Below are 19,965 nucleotides of genomic sequence, written 5' to 3' on the forward strand. Positions count from 1 at the left end.
CTCTCTTCTCTCCTCCCCTGTCCCGTGCCGTTCTCTTCTGTCCTTTCCTTTCTCCCTCTCTCCTCTTCTCTCTCCGCCCCAGCCCCGGCTGGGCCCCTGGGCCAGTGTGAATGCTTTGGACTTGCGGGGGAGCGATCCGGAGGCTCCAAGGCCCGGATCCCGGTAGCCCCAGCCCAGGGCCGAGGCGCCTTCGCCAGCGCCCCCTTCTTTCTCTAACACCCCCACCCCACTCTTTCTTCCCTCCCCCTCCCTCTCCCCCCGCCCCCTCCTCCAGTCTCCAGTTCCCCGACCCTGCCCGGTCCTCGCCGGGGCGGCTGTGCAGAGAAGAGCCGGGGGGGGCTGGGGGGCTGGGGCGGGGGGTGGGGTCCGGGGGGCCCTGCCGGCCCGTCATTGGTTAATATTTTATTCTGTTGACATGTTTTCTTACCGCCGCTGCTCTCGACACCTTCTCCCGGCGCGGCCCCCTCCCGGCCCGGCTCGGCCGGAGCTGTCAAAACCCCGCCCCCGGAGAGCCACAATTGGTCCAAAAAGCGTAAAATCAGCAATCAAGGGGGCCTGGCTCGTTAGCGCAGGGGGGATCAGAGAAGGAAGGACATGTGAGATCCTCACAGTTTTCCAGAGATCCACGACAAGATCTAACCACTTCTGCGCGGTGGCCGGCGCCGGAGCCGGCCGGTCCTGCCCCGCCGCGCCCCGCCGCGCCCCGCAGCCCGGCTCTCCGCCGGCCGGGACGGGGGCCAGGGCGGTCCACGGCGGGCGGAGAGGAGCCCAGCCCGGAGCCCCGGCCCAGCCCTCCGGATGCCCCGATGAGAGAGACGGCGTTCGCGGGGTCAGTCATGGCTTACCACTCCTTCCACGCTCCCCGGCCCGCCGACTTCCCCATGTCCGCCTTCCTGGCGGCCGCCCAGCCCTCCTTCTTCCCGGCCCTGGCGCTGCCTCCCGCCGCGCTGACCAAGCCGCTGCCGGACCCGGGCCTGGCCGGAGCGGCGGCCGCGGCGGCGGCGGCGGCTGCGGCCGCTGCGGCCGAGGCCGGCCTGCACGTCTCGGCCCTGGGCCACCATCCTCAGGCCGCCCACCTGCGCTCCCTCAAGACCCTGGAGCCCGAGGACGAAGTGGACGATGACCCCAAGGTCACCCTGGAGGCCAAGGAGCTGTGGGACCAGTTCCACAAACTGGGCACCGAGATGGTCATCACCAAGTCCGGGAGGTAGGAGCCCGGGGGGGACGAGGGGGCGGGGACCGGGTGGGGGGAGGTCGGGGCCGATGCGGGACCAGGGCCCCGATTCCATCGTATTTATTCATAACGATCATCATCAATCGTCTTTATTGAGCGCTTACTAGGTACTAAGCGCTTGGGAAGTACAAATTGGCAACACATAGAGACAGTCCCTACCTAACAGTGGGCTCACGGTCTAAAAGGGGGAGACAGAGAACAAAACCAAACAGACTAACAAAATAAAATAAATAGAATAGATATGTACAAATAAAATAGATAGAGTAATAAATATGTACAAACAAATAACGATGGCATTTGCAAAGCGCTGTTGAGCGCCTACTGGGTGCCGAGCACTGGACTAAGCGCTTGGGAAGTACAAACCGGCGGCACATAGAGAGGGTCCCTACCCAACAACGGGCTCACGGAATAGAAGAGCCAGAGGGTCTCCGGGCTCCGCTCTCGCCCCGAGAAGCGTCGCTGTCCCTGCCGCTCTTGTGCCGTCGCTTTTGACTTTGTTGTTTTCAGTTTTCTTGTGTCCGCTGCCGCCGCCGACGCTCCTGCTGCTGTTCGGGAGAAGCCCCTTCCCCGTTCTCGCCTCCTCCCCGCCCCCGTGCCCCCATCCCTACCCGGCTGCTGTCCAGGCCGGCTGTCCGGGTCTGAGCGGCTTCTGTCCAGTCCAAATGCCCGGGCCTTTCCGGCTTCTGTCCAGTCTTGCTGTCCGGGTCTGGAGGCTTCTTTCCAGTCCTGATGCCAGGCTTCTGCCCGGTCCCGCTGCCCGCCTTCGGTCCAGTCCGGTTGCCCGGCTCTTCCTTGCTTCTGTCCAGTCTTGCTATCCGGGCCCTTCCAGCCCGACCGCCCGCGTTTGCCCGGTTTCTGTCCGTCCTCTGCCGGCGCCGGGTTGACCTCTGCCCCTTCCCTGGCCTCCCTTCGCCCCGGTGGGTCCGATTCGTTCCCCGGAGACGGAGCTTGCAAAGCCCTTCCCGGAAACAGAAAGAAAGTTGGGATTTTCTTTTTCCCTTTTTCTTGGGGGAGAGATTTTTAATTTTTTTTTATTTGAAGCAAACGAAAAGAGAAAAAATCAAACCAAATTCGACAAACCAACGACAACAAACCGAGTGTTTCCACCCCAGCCGAAGTCTGAGAGGGGCTCGGAGATGCAGGCCCGGCCGGGAGGGTGGGGGCCCGGACACCGAGGGCCAGGGGGCTGTGGCCTTGGGGGCTGGGCCTGGAACCCGGGGCTGGAGCCTGCGGCTTGGGGGGTGGTGGGCAGGAGGTCGAGGGTCCCTAGAATCGGGGCTGGGGCCGAGGCCGACTCCCACCCGCTCCTTGACCTCTCTGTCCCCATCCCCAGCTCGGCCCGTGTCTCCCTCACTTTTCCTGGGAGACCCGGGCCCTGGAAGGACGCTGCCTCTCCTCGTCGGCCGGGACTCCGGGACTCCGGGGCCAAGTAACCATGGAGTGGGGCGGCCCGGGCCTGATGGAGCCGGGAAGAAAAAAAAAAACCCGGAGAGCGAATTTCTCCGAGCCCGGGGGTTTGTTTCTTCAGGGGCACTAGACCGGATCGGTCGGGACGCTCAAAACAGCCCTGCCGGGGACCCCAAGCCCCTCCCGGGGCCCCGAAACTCATCCGGTTTCCCAAGCGCAGGCTTAGGCCCCCCGATTCCCTCCCCTCCGTCTCCGGCACCGAGAAGACCCAGGCCGGGTCTCCACGAGTAAAGGGAAGCGGAAGACTGAGGTTATACCTGGAGCATTCCAGCCAGAAAGACAGAAAGAAAAAAAGAAAAAAAAAAAGGCTGACACTGCTCTGAATATCTCGTTTGAAAGTCCTCCGCTCACCCGGAATTCTCCGGAGAGTCCCCCCAGTTTGGCCCATGGAAACTCGCCCGTCCATTCCGGGGATTTTCTGCAGAACTCATGGGTGTTTTTGCCTCAGTCGCCCGGGGAACTCGGAAACAGCGGGCCGGCCTTTCTGCTGAAATTACAGATTCCGCCTGCGTAGACCCGGTCAGGCGGGGGGCCCGGTTACCTGGGTTCCAGGCTCCATTCGGGGAAGAGGCCGACGAGGGTGGGAGAGGAGTTAGGGGGTAGTAGGGGGTGAGGGGCGAGTCGCCCCGGCCGCCCCCCGCCCCGTCTCAACCCTCGTGTCTCCCCCCCACCCCAGGCGGATGTTCCCACCGTTCAAGGTGCGGGTCAGCGGCCTGGACAAAAAGGCCAAGTATATCCTGCTCATGGACATCGTGGCCGCCGACGACTGCCGTTATAAGTTCCACAACTCGCGCTGGATGGTGGCGGGCAAGGCGGACCCCGAAATGCCCAAGCGCATGTACATTCACCCGGACAGCCCGGCCACCGGCGAGCAGTGGATGGCCAAGCCCGTGGCCTTCCACAAGCTCAAACTCACCAACAACATCTCGGACAAGCACGGCTTCGTGAGTGCCCGGGGCCGCCGGACCCTGCGCCCGGGGGCGAGGTGGGGGAACGCGGGGAGGAAGGGGACCTCGATGCGGACGAGTTGCTGGATCCCGGAAGGTTTCTGACCTTGGTCTCCCCTTCCGAGCTGACCCCCGCGCTTTAGCCGAACAGCCTTTCCCAGAAAGCCGTGGAGCACAACGCTTGGGGACCCGGGTTTACTTCGGTCCCTTCTCTCCTTCCCCGCCCCCGCAGTAATACTAGCAGTAATAATGATGGCATTTATTAAGCGCTTACTATGTGCAAAGCACTGTTCTAAGCGCTGGGGAGGTTACAAGGTGATCGGGTTGTCCCACGGGGTGCTCACAGTCTTAATCCCCATTTTACAGATGAGGTAACTGAGGCACAGAGAAGTTAAATGACTTGCCCAGAGTCACACAGCTGACAATTGGCGGAGCCTCTCTGACTCCAAAGCCCGTGCTCTTTCCACTGAGCCCTGCTTCTCTAATCGGTAGTAGTACTGTGATATTTGTTAGGTGCTTACTATGTGCTTAGCACTGTTTACCGAGGACTGGGGTAGACACAACAGAGGAGGCGGAGGCCGGGGAAAGGGGTTGGCAGCCGGCGCGTTTTTACCAGTCTGTTCCCCGCCCCTGCCCCTCGTGAAGACCCAGGAGCAGCGTGGCTTAGTGGCGAGAGCACGGGCTTGGGAGTCAAAGGACATGGGTTTCTAATCCCGGCTCCTCCACTTGTCTACTGTGTGACCTTGGGCAAGCCACTGAACTTCTCTGTGCCTCAGTTGCCTCCTCTGGAAAATGGGGATGAAGACTGTGAGCCCCAAGAGGGACAGCGCTTGGCACACAGTAAGCGCTTAAACCAATACCATCATTATCATTATTAAGACCGGGCTTCGGGTGGGATGACCCAAGAGAGGGCTCTCTGGTCCCTCGTCTCGACCTCGGGGCTGATCGTGGACGCCCCCTCCTCTCCGGAGCTCCGGCCCCAATCTCTCCCAGTTTGTCCCAGCCTCTCCCGGTTTTCCCCAGACGTTCCTTATGCCGCGGGCTCCGGGTCTACCGCTTCCAGTTTCCCTCAGCAGAGCTGCGATCCGGCAGGGGTCAAACAGAGTGCGGGCCCGGAGCCTCGCAGGGAAGGCCCGGAGCCCTGCCTTGACCCCAGGCCGCTGCCCCTGGGAATCCGATCGGCCCTTGGCCGAGCAGAGAGGAGCAGGCGGCGCCCTCGGTATACGGCGGGTGGGAATTGGGCGGGGGGGCCTTCTCTTTACTGTCCACAGCTCTCCCTCTTTTCAGCCCTCCCGGGAAAAATCATCTCCGGGAGAGGGGAGGGAGATAAGGTTCGAACTCCGAACTCGGCTGTCTTTTACCGACCACCCTCCCCCAGCCCCAGCCCGGCCAGGGCGGGGGTAAAATAGAAAAGAAGAGGAGCCTGACCCGACCGCGGCCTCTGTCTCGATTCGCCCTCCCCACCGGGCCTCTAATGGTGGTCGCAGTCCTAGACGGTACACCAGCCTGGGCTGGGGGCGTGGGAGACCCCCCTTCCCCCTCCTTTTACTCTCCACGGGGAAAGGCCAGCAGACATCCACCGACTCGTCGGTAGGATGGGGGGAGGAAAAGAGGGGTGAACGCGCTGAGCGCTCCCCCGTCCTCCACCCCAAGGGGAATCAGAGAGGGGAGGCCCCAGGATAATAATAACAATAATAATGGTATTTGTTAAGCGCTTACTATGTTCCAAGCACTGTTCTAAGCTCTGGGGTGGATACGAGGTAATTAGGTTGTCTCACGTGGGGCTCACAGTCTTAATCCCCACTTTACAGAGGAGGTAACTGAGGCCTAGAGTTTGCACGCCGTGCAAACCCTTTCCCATGCAATGGGCCGGGGCAGGCGCCTGAGGAGGTCGGAGGGCGAGGACGGCGGGGGAAAAACCCCGCTATTCCGCTCCACCAGGAGAGAGGGCGAGGACGCAGAGCAGGACTGGGCCTTCTGCCTCCTGGAACCGATCTCACCGGATCTGACTGGGCCGGGGGCGAGGGCCAGCGGAGCCAAGGGTGTCTAGAAGTTAAAGTAGAGCAGGGGGGAAAAAGAAAAGAAAAGAGACAACTCTGGGAGGCCGGGAGGAGGAGAGGAGTGCAATGGCGCGGGGTTGCGGGGGGTCCCTGACTCGCCTCTCTGTCCTCAGACCATCCTGAACTCCATGCATAAATACCAGCCGCGTTTCCACATCGTGCGGGCCAACGATATCTTGAAGCTGCCTTACAGCACCTTCCGCACCTACGTGTTCCCGGAGACAGACTTCATCGCCGTCACCGCCTACCAGAACGACAAGGTGCCAACGTCGGGACGCCCCCCGCCCCTCCGACCCGCAGGCCCCTTCCCCCTCCCGCAGCCCCGGGGAGCCCACGGCCCCCCATTCCCCACGCAAGAGCCGGGTCGTGGGCCTGGGTCTGTCCCTCCTTGAGTCCCGGGATGGGAGAAGGGGATTCAGGACCGCAGACCCGGGGTGGAGGGAGGGTGGGGAAATTGTACCTAAGCGCTTAGTACAGTGCCCTGCACACAGCAAGCGCCCAATAAATATGGATGAAAGAATAAATGGCATCGCGGGGACTCCTGGCCCAGGCTTATTTTAGCGGGAAAACTTGGTGGGCTACGGAAGAAGCGAGACCCCTGCCCCCCTCGCTCCCCGCGGATCATCCATTCATTCATTCAATCGTATTTATTGAGCGCTTACTGTGTGCAGAGCACTGTACTAAGCGCTTGGGAAGTACAAGTTGGCAACATATAGAGACGGTCCCTACCCAACAGCGGGCTCACAGTCTAGAAGGGGGGAGGCAGGCAACAAAACACAACATATTAACAAGATAAAATCAATAGAATAAATATGTACAAGTAAAATAAATAGATTAATAAATATGTACAAACATATATACGTATATACAGGTGCTGTGGGGAGGGGAAGGAGGTAAGGCGGGGGGTAAAATAAATAAATAAAAAGAGTAATAAATATGTACAAACGTATATACATATATACAGGTGCTGTGGGGAGGGGATGCGGAGGGGGAGGAAGGAGGGGGCTCAGTCTGGGACCCAAGGCCGGGGTCTGCCCTGGGAGGGAACAGTGAGTGGGGAGGGGGGCTGCAGAGAGGGCGAGTGTGGTTAACCCTCTAGCCACCGCCCGCCGTGACAACCCCCCGGTGCCCCCGCAGATCACGCAGCTGAAAATTGATAACAACCCCTTCGCCAAGGGCTTCAGGGACACCGGCAACGGCCGACGGGAGAAGAGGTAAGAGGCCAAGGGGGGGAACAAGAGGGGAGGCCGCCGCCTTTCCCGAGGCCCTCCTAGCCCCCCGCCTGGCTGGGGAGGGGGTTCAGCTGCTCCCCGGGTCTTCCCCGTGTCCCGGGCGGGCCCACCGCGGTGCGGGGAGGGCAGGCCTCAGGCTGGGCAGTGGAGAAGGGAAGGGGGCCTCCCCTCTGGATAACGCGGCCTTTCTCTCCCGGCTCCCAGGAAGCAGCTGACGCTCCCGTCGCTGCGGATGTACGAGGAGCAACCGTGCAAAGCGGAGAGGGACGGGGCCGAATCGGACGCCTCGTCCTGCGACCCTCCTCCCCCAGCGGCCCGGGAGCCGCCCCCGTCCCCGGGGACCCAGCCCAGCCCCCTGCGGCTGCACCGCGGCCGAGGTAAGGCTGGACAGGACCGGCCCCCGGAGCCTCGGCGGGGTTGCAGCGGGGCTTAGGGGCAAAGAGACCGGATCTGGGAGTCGGAGGACGTGGGTTCTAATCCCGCCCCCGCCCCTTGTCCGCTGGGGCAGGCCGCTTCACTTCTCCGGGCCTCGGTGACCTCCCCTGGAAAATGGGGATTAAGGCTGGGAGCCCCCCGTGGGACAACCTGATTACCCTGTATCCACCTCGGTGCTTGCCACGTAGTAAGCGCTTAACAAATACTATTATTAGTGGCATTATTCATCTCTGGGCCTCAGTGACCTCATCTGTAAAATGGGGATTGAGACTGTGAGTCCCCCCGTGAGACCACCTGCTTACCTCGTATCTACCTCGACGCTTAGAACAGTGTTTGGCACATAGTAAGCGCTTAACAAATACCGTTACTATTATTCTTCTTCTCTGGGCCTCAGTTACCTCATCTGTTAAATGGGGATTGAGACTGTGAGTCCCCCGTAAGACCACCTGCTTACCTCGTATCTACCTCGACGCTTAGAACAGTATTTGGCACATAGTAAGCGCTTAACAAATACCATTGCCATTACTATTCTTCTTCTTCTCTGGGCCTCAGTTACCTCATCTGTAAAATGAGGATTAAGACTAAGTCCCCGCGGGACAACCTGATCACCTTGTATCTTCCTCAGTGCTTAGAACATTCATTCATTCATTCATCCAATACTATTTATTGAGCGCTTACTGTGTGCAGAGCACTGTAGTAAGCGCTTGGAGAATACAATGCAGCAATAAAGAGAGACAATTCCTGCCCCCAACGGACTTACAGTTTAGAGGGAACAGTGCTTGGCACCTAGTAAGCGCTTAACAAATACCATTACTATTATTATTTTCTGGGCCTCAGTTATCTCATCTGTAAAATGAGGATTAAAGACCGTGAGCCCCCCCGTGGGACCACCTGATGACCTTGTATCTACCCCGGCGCTTAGAACAGTGTTTGGCACATAGTACGTGCTTAACAAATACTATTATTATTATTATTATTTTCTGGGCCTCAGTTATCTCATCTGTAAAATGGGGATTAAAGACCGTGAGCCCCACCGTGGGATCACCTGATGACCTTATATCTACCCCAGCGCTTTGAACAGTGCTTGGCACATAGTAAGCGCTTAACAAATACTATTATTATTATTATTATTTTCTGGGCCTTAGTGACCTCATCTTTAAAATGGGGATGAAGACTGTGAGCCCCCCGTGGGACCACTTGATGACCTTGGATGTACCCCGGCGCTTAGAATAGTGCTTGGCACACAGTAAGCGCTTAACAAATACCATTATTATTATTGTTTTCTGGGCCTCAGTGACCTCATCTTTAAAATGGGGATGAAGACTGTGAGCCCCCCGTGGGACCACCTGATGACCTTGTATCTACCCCGGCGCTTGGAACAGTGCTTGGCACACAGTAAGCGCTTAACAAATACCATTATTATGAGGTCTCTATATGTTGCCAACTTGTACTTTCCAAGCGCTTACTACCACACAGTAAGCGCTCAATAAATACGATTGATTGATTGATTATTTTCTGGGCCTCAGTGACCTCATCTATAAAATGGGGATGAAGACTGTGAGCCCCCCCGTGGGACCACCTGATGACCTTGTACCTACCCCGGCTATGTGCTTGGCACCTAGTAAGCGCTTAACAAATACCCAAATTTGTATTTGACTGAGGCAGGCAGGGCGACCCCCCACCCCTCCAGGAGCCCCGGCCCGGGTCAGCACCCCCCGCCCCTCCCCTCCGGACCCCCGCCGGTCCCTGGCCCGACCCCTGCCCCTGACCGGCGGCCTCCATCTCCGCAGATGACAAGTCGAGCATCGCCGACAGCGAGCCGGAGCCGGAGCGGGCGGGGGTCGCGGCGGGGCGCAGCCCGGGCCCGGAGCCCCCCAGCCCCGTGCTTCTGACCGAGCCCGACCGCGCCCGGGACCGGCGGAGCCCGGACAGGGCCAAGGAGCCGGGTGAAGGCGGAGGAGGAGGAGGTGGAGAAGGCCCCTTTGGCCTCAGGGCTCCGGACAAGGACAAGGCCGAGGCCCGGAGGAAGGACGAGGCCGGAGGCCCCCGCAAGGAGGCCGGCAGCGAGGCCAAGGAGCCCGGCCTGGCACCTCTGGTGGTGCAGACGGACAACGCTGCACCCCTCGGAGCCGGTCACCTGCAGGGCCTGGCCCTCTCCGGACACCTGCACGGCCAGCAGTTCTTCGGACCCCTGGGAGCCGGGCAGCCTCTCTTCCTGCACCCGGGACAGTTCGCCATGGGCCCCGGCGCCTTCTCGGCCATGGGCATGGGCCACCTGTTGGCATCGGTGGCCGGCGGTGGGGCCGCAGGGGCCGCAGGGGCCGGGGGACTGGACGGCGGAGGCCTCGGTTCCTCGCCCGGGGCGGCCAGCGCAGCGCCCTTCCCTTTCCACCTCTCGCAGCACGTGCTGGCACCTCAGGTAAGGCTCCCGCGCCCGGTGGAACGGGGAGGGGTCCTCCCTAGGCCGGGGGGACCGACCTGGGGGAGACTGCGGCTAGGGCTGGGCTGGGGAATCAATCAATCAATCAATCAATCGTATTTATTGAGCGCTTACTATGTGCAGAGCACTGTACTAAGCGCTTGGGAAGTACAAGTTGGCAACACATAGAGACAGTCCCTACCCAACAGTGGGCTCACAGTCTAAAAGGGGGAGACAGAGAACAGAACCAAACATACCAACAAAATAAAATAAATAGGATAGAAATGTACAAGTAAAATAAATAAATAAATAAATAAATAAATAGAGTAATAAATATGTACAACCATATATACATACATATATATGGGGAAGGCTAGGCTGGGCTGGACTGAGTCTCGGATTGGGCCTGACTGCCCTCCTTTAGACTGGGCTGATCTGGGCTGGGTGATTCCGAGGCTAGGGCTGGGCCAAGCTGAGCTTCCTGGGCTGGAGTAGGTTGGGTTGGGAAAGGCTGGACTGGCCTGGACTGGGCAGTACCCGGTTGAGTTTAGGACTGGGCTGAGCTGGGCTGAGGCACGGATTGGGCCGGGCTGCCCTACGCTAGGCTGGGCTGACCTGGGCTGGGTGATTCCCAGGCTAGAGCTGGGCTGGGCAAAATTAGGGTTGGACTGCGCTAGGGTGGAGTGAAGCTTGGCCTCGGTTATGCCGAGGCAAAGGCTGGGCGGGGTTAGGCGGGGCTGAAGCTAGGGATATGTTCGGCTGGCTTGGGCTGGGTAAGGCTGAGGCTATTGGTGGGCTAGGCTAGGCTGAGACTAGACTGGTCTGGGTCAGGCTAAAGCTAGGACAGGCTGGGTTAGGCTGAGGCTAGGCTGGGTTGGGCTCCGTTGAACTGAGGCTTTGAATGGGCTGGGATAATAATAATAATAATAATAGTAATAATAATAATGGCCTTTATTAAGTGCTTACTATGTGTAAAGTAGGCCGAGGCTAGGGCTGGGCTGGATCAGGTTGAGGCTTGAGCTAAACTGTTGCTGGGACTGGGCTAAAGTAGGTTGGGATTCATTCATTCATTCAATCGTATTTATTGAGTGCTTACTATGTGCAGAGCACTGTACTAAGCGCTTGGGAAGTACAATTTGGCATCATATAGAGATGGTCCCTACCCAACAACGGGCTCACAGTCTAGAAGGGGGAGACAGACAACAAAACAAAACATGTGGACAAGTGTCAAGTCATCAAAACAAATAGAAAGCTAGATGCACATCATTAACAAAATAAATAGAATAGTAAATATGGGATGGGTTGGGCTGGGGTTAGGGCTAAAACCGAGGCCAGGTCTGGCCTGAGCTAGGCTTGGCTGGATTAGGCCAATGCTAGGGCCAGGCATCGCTAATGGGTCAGAGACGACTCGGCAGCATAAGGGAAGACAATGGCCAGACTGAAGTTAGGACAGGGCTGAGCAAGGCTGGGCTGGATTAGGCTGAAACTCGGGTTGAGCAAAGGCTAGGGCCAGGCTCGGTTAGGCCGAGGCTAGAGCTGGGCTGAAGCTGCACCCAGGGGACCCGCGGTCTCCTCTCCCCAAGGTAGTTTGAATGGGAGCACCCCTGGCTCTGTATCGTCGAAAGCCCGGGGTCAGGGGAGGGAAGAGCAGAAGCTGTCCGAAGGGGAGATGCTGAGATGGCAGCCGGGAAGGTGGGATGGTAAGGGGAAGGAGTTTACACTTGCACACAGGCCGGGTCTTCTCTGGGCCAAAAGCTCATTTTGAGGATCTTGGAATCTCTTGTTTGTTTTTGATGTCTCCATGGTTAGACTGTTACTCATTCCCAGTGTGAAAGACAGAGACGTTAGGCCTACCCAGACTATTGGTGGAGGGGAATGACTGAATGATTGAGATCTTCACCCAGCTTGTCTTCCCCAGTATAGACCTTGCCTAAAACACACACATAATGATGATATTTATAAGTGATGCCAAGCATCATGCTAGGCACTAGGGTAGATATGAGATAATCAGATTAAACTCAGTCCCTGTCCCACATGGAGCCTGAGGGAGAGAAAATAGGTATTTTTTCCCCATTCTACAGTTGAGGAAACACACTGATAAGTAGTACCATACACTCAGATTCAGTCTTCACTAACAAAAGGGAAACGGTAAGGCCTAGTGGAAAGATCCCGGGCTTTGGAGTCAGAGGACCTGGGTTCTAGTCCTGGCTTTGCAACTTGTCTGCAATGGAACCTTGGGCAAATCACTTCACTTCTCTGTGCCTCAGTTACTTCATCTGTAAAGTGAGGATTGAATTGTACTCCCTTGTACTTAGACTATGGGCCCTGTGTATCTATTGTTTTATTGTATATTAATCTATCCCAGTTCTTAGAATGGTTCTTCACACATAGTAAGCACTAAACAAATACCATAATAAATAAATTAACAAAATAAAAATAAAGAGGTGAATTGATTTCCTGGGAAATGGAACCCAAAGTAACTGAGGTTTTGGAGCCTTCGGCCTTTGGGGAAAAACGTGACACTCACTGCTCACCTTTCTCAGAGCCTCATGTGGGATAGGGACTGTGTCCAACTTAACTTATATCTACCCCAGAGTTTAAAAAGTGCTTGGCACATAGCACTGTTAAATAGCTCCAGCCCTATCTCAGGGCTCCTCCCTTTCTCCTTCACCCCTATCCACCTCTCCCTGTCTAGATCATCAAGGCGAGAGTCAGGGGCATGTTGGTGGCCATTTCCTCCCTTCTGGGTTGGCAAAGCTGACTCCAGTTTGTCAGTCAGGGTCTGGCCTGGAAGTCCTCCACTCCCATCCCATTCCTAGGCCCCAGGGGAGGGGTGGTCATCTTTCTGCCTCCACTCCCCTTTCCTCTTCCCTGCCTCCTCCCCCGTCCCTTTTCCCCAGAGTCAGGTCTGACCTTAGAATTCCCATTAAGTCTTATGAATAATTCCCATTAGCTGGGTAAAGGAGATACAACAAGGGATACCAGAAGTACTAGGCACCTAGTCAGCTTATGCGTCCTGTGGGTGCTCCATAAATGCTTGAGGAAAGAGATGAGTTATAGCCTCAGGGAGTTCTTTGGTTTTGATTCATTTTATTCCCTCTTTCCTCCCAACTCTCCAGGGTCTGTCAGTTCATGCTTCTTTTCCTTCCCTCCCTCTGCCTAGTCTCCTTCCTGCATTCCTCACTCTTCCCACCCCGCCCTAGGGTCTCTCCTCTTCCACTCCCCGCTGCCCCCAGACTTTGGATCCCTTCCCATCGCAGCTGCTCTTCTACACCATCTAGAGCCCGGGCCTAGGAGTCAGAAGGTCATGGGTTCTAATCCCGGCTCCGCCACTTATCGACTGTGTGACCTTGGGCAAGTCACTTCAGTTTTCTGTGCCTGTTACCTCATCTGTAAAATGGTGATTACAACTTTGAGCCCCATGAGGGACAGGGAATGTGTCCAGCCTGATTATCTTGTATCTTCCTCAGCACTTAGAACGGTGCCCAGCACAAAGTAAGTGCTTAACAAATACAACAATTATTATTGTTATTACTTCTGCTATTATAACTACTACTGCTATAACTACTACTACTACAATTACTATTACTATTACAATGCAGGGAATTGCTCTGTCCCCAGCTCCATGCCTAGAAGGACTACCCCAAGAGCCAAATATTGGTTCAGCTTGCATCCTGTAGCTGGTGGCCAAAAAGCTGATAGTAATAATTTTCATATTTGTAGAGTGCTTGCTACGTGCCACGCACCCCCTACAAATCCTGAGGTAGATACAGTATAATCACATCACAGTCCCTGTCCCATATACGACTGAACAACCTAAGGGGGAGGGAGAACAGGTAATGAATCTCCACTTCCAAATGAGGGAACTGTGGCACAGAGAAGTAAAGCAACTTGCCCAAAGTCACCTAGCAGGCAAATGGCAGAGCTGGAATTAGAACACAGGTCCTGTGACTCCAGGGCCTATGCTACCTATTATCTGAACCAGCTGGGCTACAACTAGTTCAGATCACCAGACATGCAGATTATCAAACAAAACTGAGTTGGGGACTCTCAGACAGATAGGAACTTTTTTTAGTTACTTGGATTTTTTTTCTCAATTGATGTGACATTTATTGAGTACTTACTGTGTTCAGAGTATTGTAATAAGCACTTGGGACAGCACAATATATTGGAGTAGATAGACACTATCCCTGCCCACAAGGAGCTTATGGACTAGAGAGGGAAGCAGATATGAAAATATACATAAGTGCTGTAGGGCTCGGGGGGTGGGGGCTCTTAAAGGGGGACAAACCCAAGATCGTAGGAGATGCAGAACACAGAGTCACAAGGGAAGATCTTAGTAATAATTATGGTACTTGTTAAGTGATTACTATACGCCAAGCACTGTTCCAAAACCTGGGTTAGCTACAAGTTAATCAGTTTGGACACAGTCCCTGTCCCACCTGGGGCTCACAGTCTTAATCCTCCTTCTCCAGATGAGGTAACTGAGGCCCAGAGAAGTTAAGTGACTTGCCCAAGGTCACACAACAGGCATGTGGCAGAGCCAGTATTAGAACCTAGTAGGGCTTTGAAGGTGGGGAGAGCGGGGACTGTGGGGAGGGAATTCCTGGCCAGAGGGAGGATGTGGGTGAGGGCTAGCCTCAGTCTAGGTAACCAGGCCTTCAGATAAAGGTTGCAGAAGAAAGCTCTGGGTTACTCTGGGTGTAAGTTGCCCTTACTCTACTGCCCTGACACCCGGCCTAGTGCCCCCAAGCCTTCTGCCTGGGTTGAGGGGAGGCAGGCCCGGTCTCACCATCCATCCCCCGCTCTGGGCCACGGGTGGGTGATGACCTCTCTGCTGTCCTTCTCTCGCAGGGGATCCCGATGCCCACCTTCGGAGGGCTCTTCCCATACCCATACACCTACATGGCAGCTGCCGCCGCCGCCGCCTCAGCCCTGCCAGCCACGAGTGCCGCCGCTGCTGCCGCCGCCGCTGCTGCCGCCACCGGCTCCCTGTCCCGCAGCCCCTTCTTAACCAGTGCCCGGCCCCGCCTGCGCTTCAGCCCCTACCAGATCCCGGTCACCATCCCACCCAGCACCAACCTCCTCACCACCAGCCTGGCCGCAGAGGGTTCCAAGCCGGGCGGTGGCAGCCGGGAGCCCAGCCCCCTCCCTGACCTGCCCCTCCACAAGCTGGGCATCCCCCACCGGGGCACTTTGTCCCCCAAAGTCTCGGCCAAAGAGGCCGCCAGCGAACTGCAGAACATCCAGAGACTGGTGAGCGGGCTGGAGAGCCAGAGAGACCTATCTCCAGGCCGGGAGTCGCCCAAGTGAGGGCGGCCTGGGCTGGCGAGGCCACCATGGACCCCTGCCCCATGGCTCCCGGATTTGTACAGCACAGTGTCGGTATTTATTTAAGTGAGGAGCGAGGGCAGCTGGAGTCCGAGTCTCCCAGCCCCACCTGACCCACGCGGGCACGGCGGAGACGGACCACCCTGGCATTTCCGCTCGGGCGCTCTTGGAGTAGGCCTGAGACAGTCTGGAGTGAATTGGGAGTCTTATCTGGAGTCCACCTGGAGGGAACCAGGGATCCAGCTGTAGACGAGCTAGAGTCCATCTGGAGTCAGTCCAGAGGCCACCTGGGGCCACCTGCAGCGGATCTGGAGTCTCTGGGGAGGGCATCGCCTCCTCCCTGTCTGACTGGCGGCATCGGCGTCAATGTGGGCATCACCGCGGGCTGTGCCCTGCTGGCCTGGCTCTGCCGCTGCCATCTGGGGAAGGGAGGGTCATTACCTCCCCACCCTCTTGCCTAAGCCCCAGCCCATTGGTGGTCCCCAGCTCCAGAGGAGGAAAGGGAGATTTGGGGTTGCCTGTTGATCCCAGGCCACCCAGCATCTCAGGTTGGCACCAAGCTCTGGGCTGGGGGAAGGGTCAGGAATCGGGGAGAGGCAGGGGTGGCATCCTGCCCTGATTCAGCAGCGGGAAGGAGCCAAGGTAGAGTTTAGCCAGCACTTGGCCCACTCTGCCCTACTCCGTCCCAGCTCTTGGGAGAGGGAGCCAGAAGCCCCACCCTCCCAGTCCCCCAGCCTGGGGAGCAGCCATGCCACCCCCAACCCCCGAGCTTCCGAGAGAAAACAGAAATAAGATATTTATGGAATAAATAGTAATTTGTGTAAATAAGCTTTAAGGATCCCAGAATATGCAAATTGGTATTAATTTATTCAGAGGTGTACATTGGCGTGTACATAATATTTAGAGTTTAACTCATGGCATTTAATTTCGTTTGTTTTTTTTTTAATTTTACATGAGCATATATAAATATCTATATATTGTAAATGGGGCTGGGGCAGGTTGGGCCCTGGGATTGGAGGAGACCCGGGGCCGCTCGGCGTTGGGCGATCCTGGGTCAGATCCCCTCCGGGCCGAGCCGAGGAGGGGCGAAGGCTCAGCCAGGGGATCTTGAAGCCCCCTCCCCACCGCCCTTACCCCCGACCCTCCGCGCCCCTGCCCCTTCCGGGGCCCCGGGCTCCACCTCAGGTTTTAATTTTTCACTCCGGAGCAAGAACAATAAAAAAAAAGAGACGAAAATAAAGAACGAGATGCCTTGAGGTGTGAGCCAGGGCCGGGCTCCGACGGGCCCCGTGCCAAGGTACGCGGATCATCTGGCCAGCTGTGCTGGACCACGAAGACACCCCCGGCTGGACACCCACCCCTACAAGCCCGTCTTGGTATTGGACGCCCCCGCCCCCCCCCAGCCCCGTCCCCGTGGCTAGACCCCTTCTGAGCCCCATCCTATGATTGGACCACCCTTCCCCTATGCCTCCCTCCCAGGACTGAACCCTCCTTGGGCCCTGCCCGATGGCTGCCCCCATCCTACTGGACACTCCCCGTTTCCCGCCCACATGTCTGGACCCCCGGCCCGGTGGCATGGCATGGACGCCTTAACTCCGCCCTGACTCCGCTGTTCTTGGCGTCGAGCCTCAACCCTGGCTTCTGCCTCCTCCTCCCTCCGGGCCTCCGCGGTGGCCAGCAGAGCCGGGCCGGAAAGGGCTAGCGACGCTAGCGGTTTAATAACAATGATAATAATAATCATGGGATTTATTAAGCGCTTACTGCGTGCCAAGCACTGTTGTAAGCGCCGGAATAGATACAAGGTAATCAGGTTGTCCCACGTGGGGCTCGCAGTCTTAATTCCCATTTTACAGATGAGGTAACTGAATCACAGAGAAGTTAAGTGGTTTACCCAAGGTCATACAGCAGACAAGTGGCGGAGGGGGATTAGAGCTCCCGTCCTCTGACTCCCAAGCCCGTGCTCTTTCATTCATTCATTCATTCAATCGTTTTTATTGAGCGCTTACTGTGTGCAGAGCACTGTACTGAGAGCTTGGGAAGTACAAGTCGGCAACATATAGAGACGGTCCCTACCCAACAACTGGCTCACAGTCTAGAAGGGGGTGACAAACAATAAAACAAAACATGTAGACAGGTGTCAAAATCGTCAGAACAAATAGAATTAAAGCTATACTGTCATCACATTCATTCATCAGTCGTATTAATTGAGCGCTTACTGTGTGCAGAGCACTGTACTAAGCGCTTGGAGAGTACAATGCAGCAACAAAATCCCTACCCAACAACGGGCTCGCAGTCTAGAAGGGGGGAAAGCTTGTGCAGTGATGCGGGGAGTAAGGAGAGAGCAGACTGATGGAAATTGGGGAGATGGTTCTTGTTTAGGTCTTGGCGTCCCCAGTTCCTGAGGGAGAGCTTCAGGAATATACCCTGAAGGCCCGAGAAGAGGGGTGGGGAGGGACCCCCTGAGCAAAGGCGCCTTGGAGAACGGGATCATGGAGTTCCAGAATGGTGATCCGAGCTCTCCCCCTGTCGACTGGCAGGACCGAACGCAAACTCTCCCGGCCCCAGGGAGGGTCTCTGTTGAAGCATCTCCGCCCTCCTCACTCACTCTGTCGGTGTCTCACGCCCCTGGGTTTGGGAACGGGACCCCACACACCTCTGTCCCTCCCTCCCCCTGCAGGGTGGGGGGACCCTGGGAAACGGCCAAGGCCAGTCCCGGGCTAGGGACTTTTAACCCGGGCTCAGAGAAGGCGTATGCAAATATGTTTACTTCTGAGGGATACTTTGTGTGAGGGTGTATGCAGGAATTTGGCTGTGGGTGTGGGAGCTCACCAGTGTGGGTGTGTGGGTGTGCGCATGACCCCCACCGTTGTGTGTTTGCGTGCCAACATTGTGGACGTGCAACCATCGCTGGGAGTGTGCCAAGATTGTGTGTGTGCGTCCATCACTGTGTGTGTGAGTGTTTGATGATTCAGGCTCAGATCGGAAAGAGGGGCCTCCCTGCTACTGAAATGCCCAGTGGAGTTCAAGCAGTTGTCCCCGCTCCCCCAGGCACTACTGTTATTCTGTCCCCAAGACTTCCTCAGGCCTTCCATTCTCCCTCCGTTCCTAGGAAGGGCCGTGGAGGGGGAGGTCCCCCTTGGGTCTGGGGTCATCCCCACGGAGTCCTAAGCCCCGGCAGTCCTCCCGGAAGGACTCAGCAATCCTGCCCCTCGAATGACCAGACGAAGGGGCCTCTGCCCTCCCTACGCTGCAGGGGTTAAGTTTAGCTGGGAAGGGGCCAAGTAGACACACTGACGCCTCCCCCCGCCCCATAAAGGGCAGGGAGCTCCCCCCCACCCAGCGCCCAATTAAGCCTCCCCCCACCCGTGCTCTGCCCTAGCTGCCTCCATTGTCCAAGGCTTCTCGCCAATTAGCCCCCTCTCCCCAGCATCCCCTCCCTCCTTCTCTCTCTCTCTCCCTCTCCCCCCTCTGCTCCCTTTCTCCCTCTCTCCCCCTTCCCCCCCCCTCCCCCCTTCCCAAATGGCCACAGGGTCTGGGGGCTCCTTAACCCTTCCAAGGCCAGGACCTGGGGGCTGGATGACTTGAGGTGATGAAGTGACAGTATGTGTGTATATGTGTTGTGTGTTTGTGTATGCGAGTGTGATCTGCAGGAGTGTCCAGCTGCTGGACGGTGGGAAAGTCCAGAGAAGGGATGATGGGGGCCCCTTGTGGTTGACCAGTAGCTTATCCTCTACGCCCCCTCCCAATACCCCTCACCCTCACTTTCTTCTTTTCTGAAAAGTTTGCACATCTGTGGTGTACCACACACACTCACCGAGCAGGATGTGCTCAAGCCCCCAACATCTACAAGAACGCACACCTGCAAACACAGACAACTGTAGTGTGTTTATAGCGACAGAGTCTCTCTGAGGTGTAGGCCACCTTTATCCTGCTTTTCAGTTTGCTCTCTTCCCACTACATCACAGTCTATGAAAATGAGGTGGGTGGGGGAGTGGGGGTGCACACAAGAAACGGGGCGATGTGGGGAAGGGGCAACGAATCAACGAAATTACCAAGTTCTTGCTGCGACTAAGCTTCTCACCCCTCCTGGAAGAGCCTGGTAAGAGGGTTAATAGTAATAATAGTGTTTGTTAAGCGCTTTCTATGTGACAAGCTCTGTTCTGAGAGCTGGGGGAGAAATACGGTAATCAGGTTGTCCCATGTGGGGCTCATATTCTTAATCAGGGAAGCAGCGTGGCTCAATGGAAAGAGCCCGGGCTTTGGAGTCAGAGGTCATGGGTTCTAATCCTGACTCCGCCACTTTTCTGTTGCGTGACCTTGGGCAAGCCACTTAACTTTCTGGGCCTCGGTTACCTCATCTGTCAAATGGGGATTAAGACTGTGAGCCCCCGGTGGGACAACCTGATCACCTTGTAAATTCTCCAGCGCTTAGAACAGTGCTTTGCACATAGTAAGCGCTTAATAAATACCATCATTATCATTATTATTAATCTCCATTTTATAATAATAATAATGGTATTTGTTAAGCGCTTACTATGTGCCAGACATTGTACTGAGTGCTGAAGTGGATACAAACAAATCGGGTTGGACACAGTCCCTGTCCCACGTGGGGCTCACAGTCTGGATCCCCATTTTACAGATGAGGTAACTGAGGCACAGAGAAGTTAAGTGGCTTGCCCAAGGTTACGCAGCAGAAAAGTGGCGGAGTCAAGATTAGTACCCATGTCCTCCGACTCAAGCTCATTCCACTAAACCACGTTTCTTCTCTAACCAGGTAAGTGGGCACACACAGTCAAGGGGACACCCAGTTAAGGCTACACATACAGGAACAAGGGTACAC

The 19,965-nt window shown here is 56.6% G+C and overlaps 1 protein-coding gene across 1 annotated transcript; it reads left to right on the forward strand.

Annotated features, from left to right (window-relative positions):
* Positions 1–750: 750 nt before the first annotated feature.
* Positions 751–16,345, forward strand: TBX2 (T-box transcription factor 2). Its single transcript, XM_038759177.1, has 7 exons — positions 751–1,207; positions 3,378–3,645; positions 5,822–5,968; positions 6,846–6,922; positions 7,145–7,317; positions 9,166–9,794; positions 14,649–16,345. Exons 1-7 carry the CDS (start codon positions 807–809, stop codon positions 15,105–15,107), a joined length of 2,154 nt encoding a protein of 717 aa, XP_038615105.1. The 5' UTR covers positions 751–806; the 3' UTR covers positions 15,108–16,345.
* The last annotated feature ends 3,620 nt before the right edge of the window (positions 16,346–19,965 follow it).

Source organism: Tachyglossus aculeatus, chromosome 17 (genome assembly GCF_015852505.1).
Source record: "Tachyglossus aculeatus isolate mTacAcu1 chromosome 17, mTacAcu1.pri, whole genome shotgun sequence".
Classification (NCBI taxonomy): domain Eukaryota; kingdom Metazoa; phylum Chordata; class Mammalia; order Monotremata; family Tachyglossidae; genus Tachyglossus; species Tachyglossus aculeatus.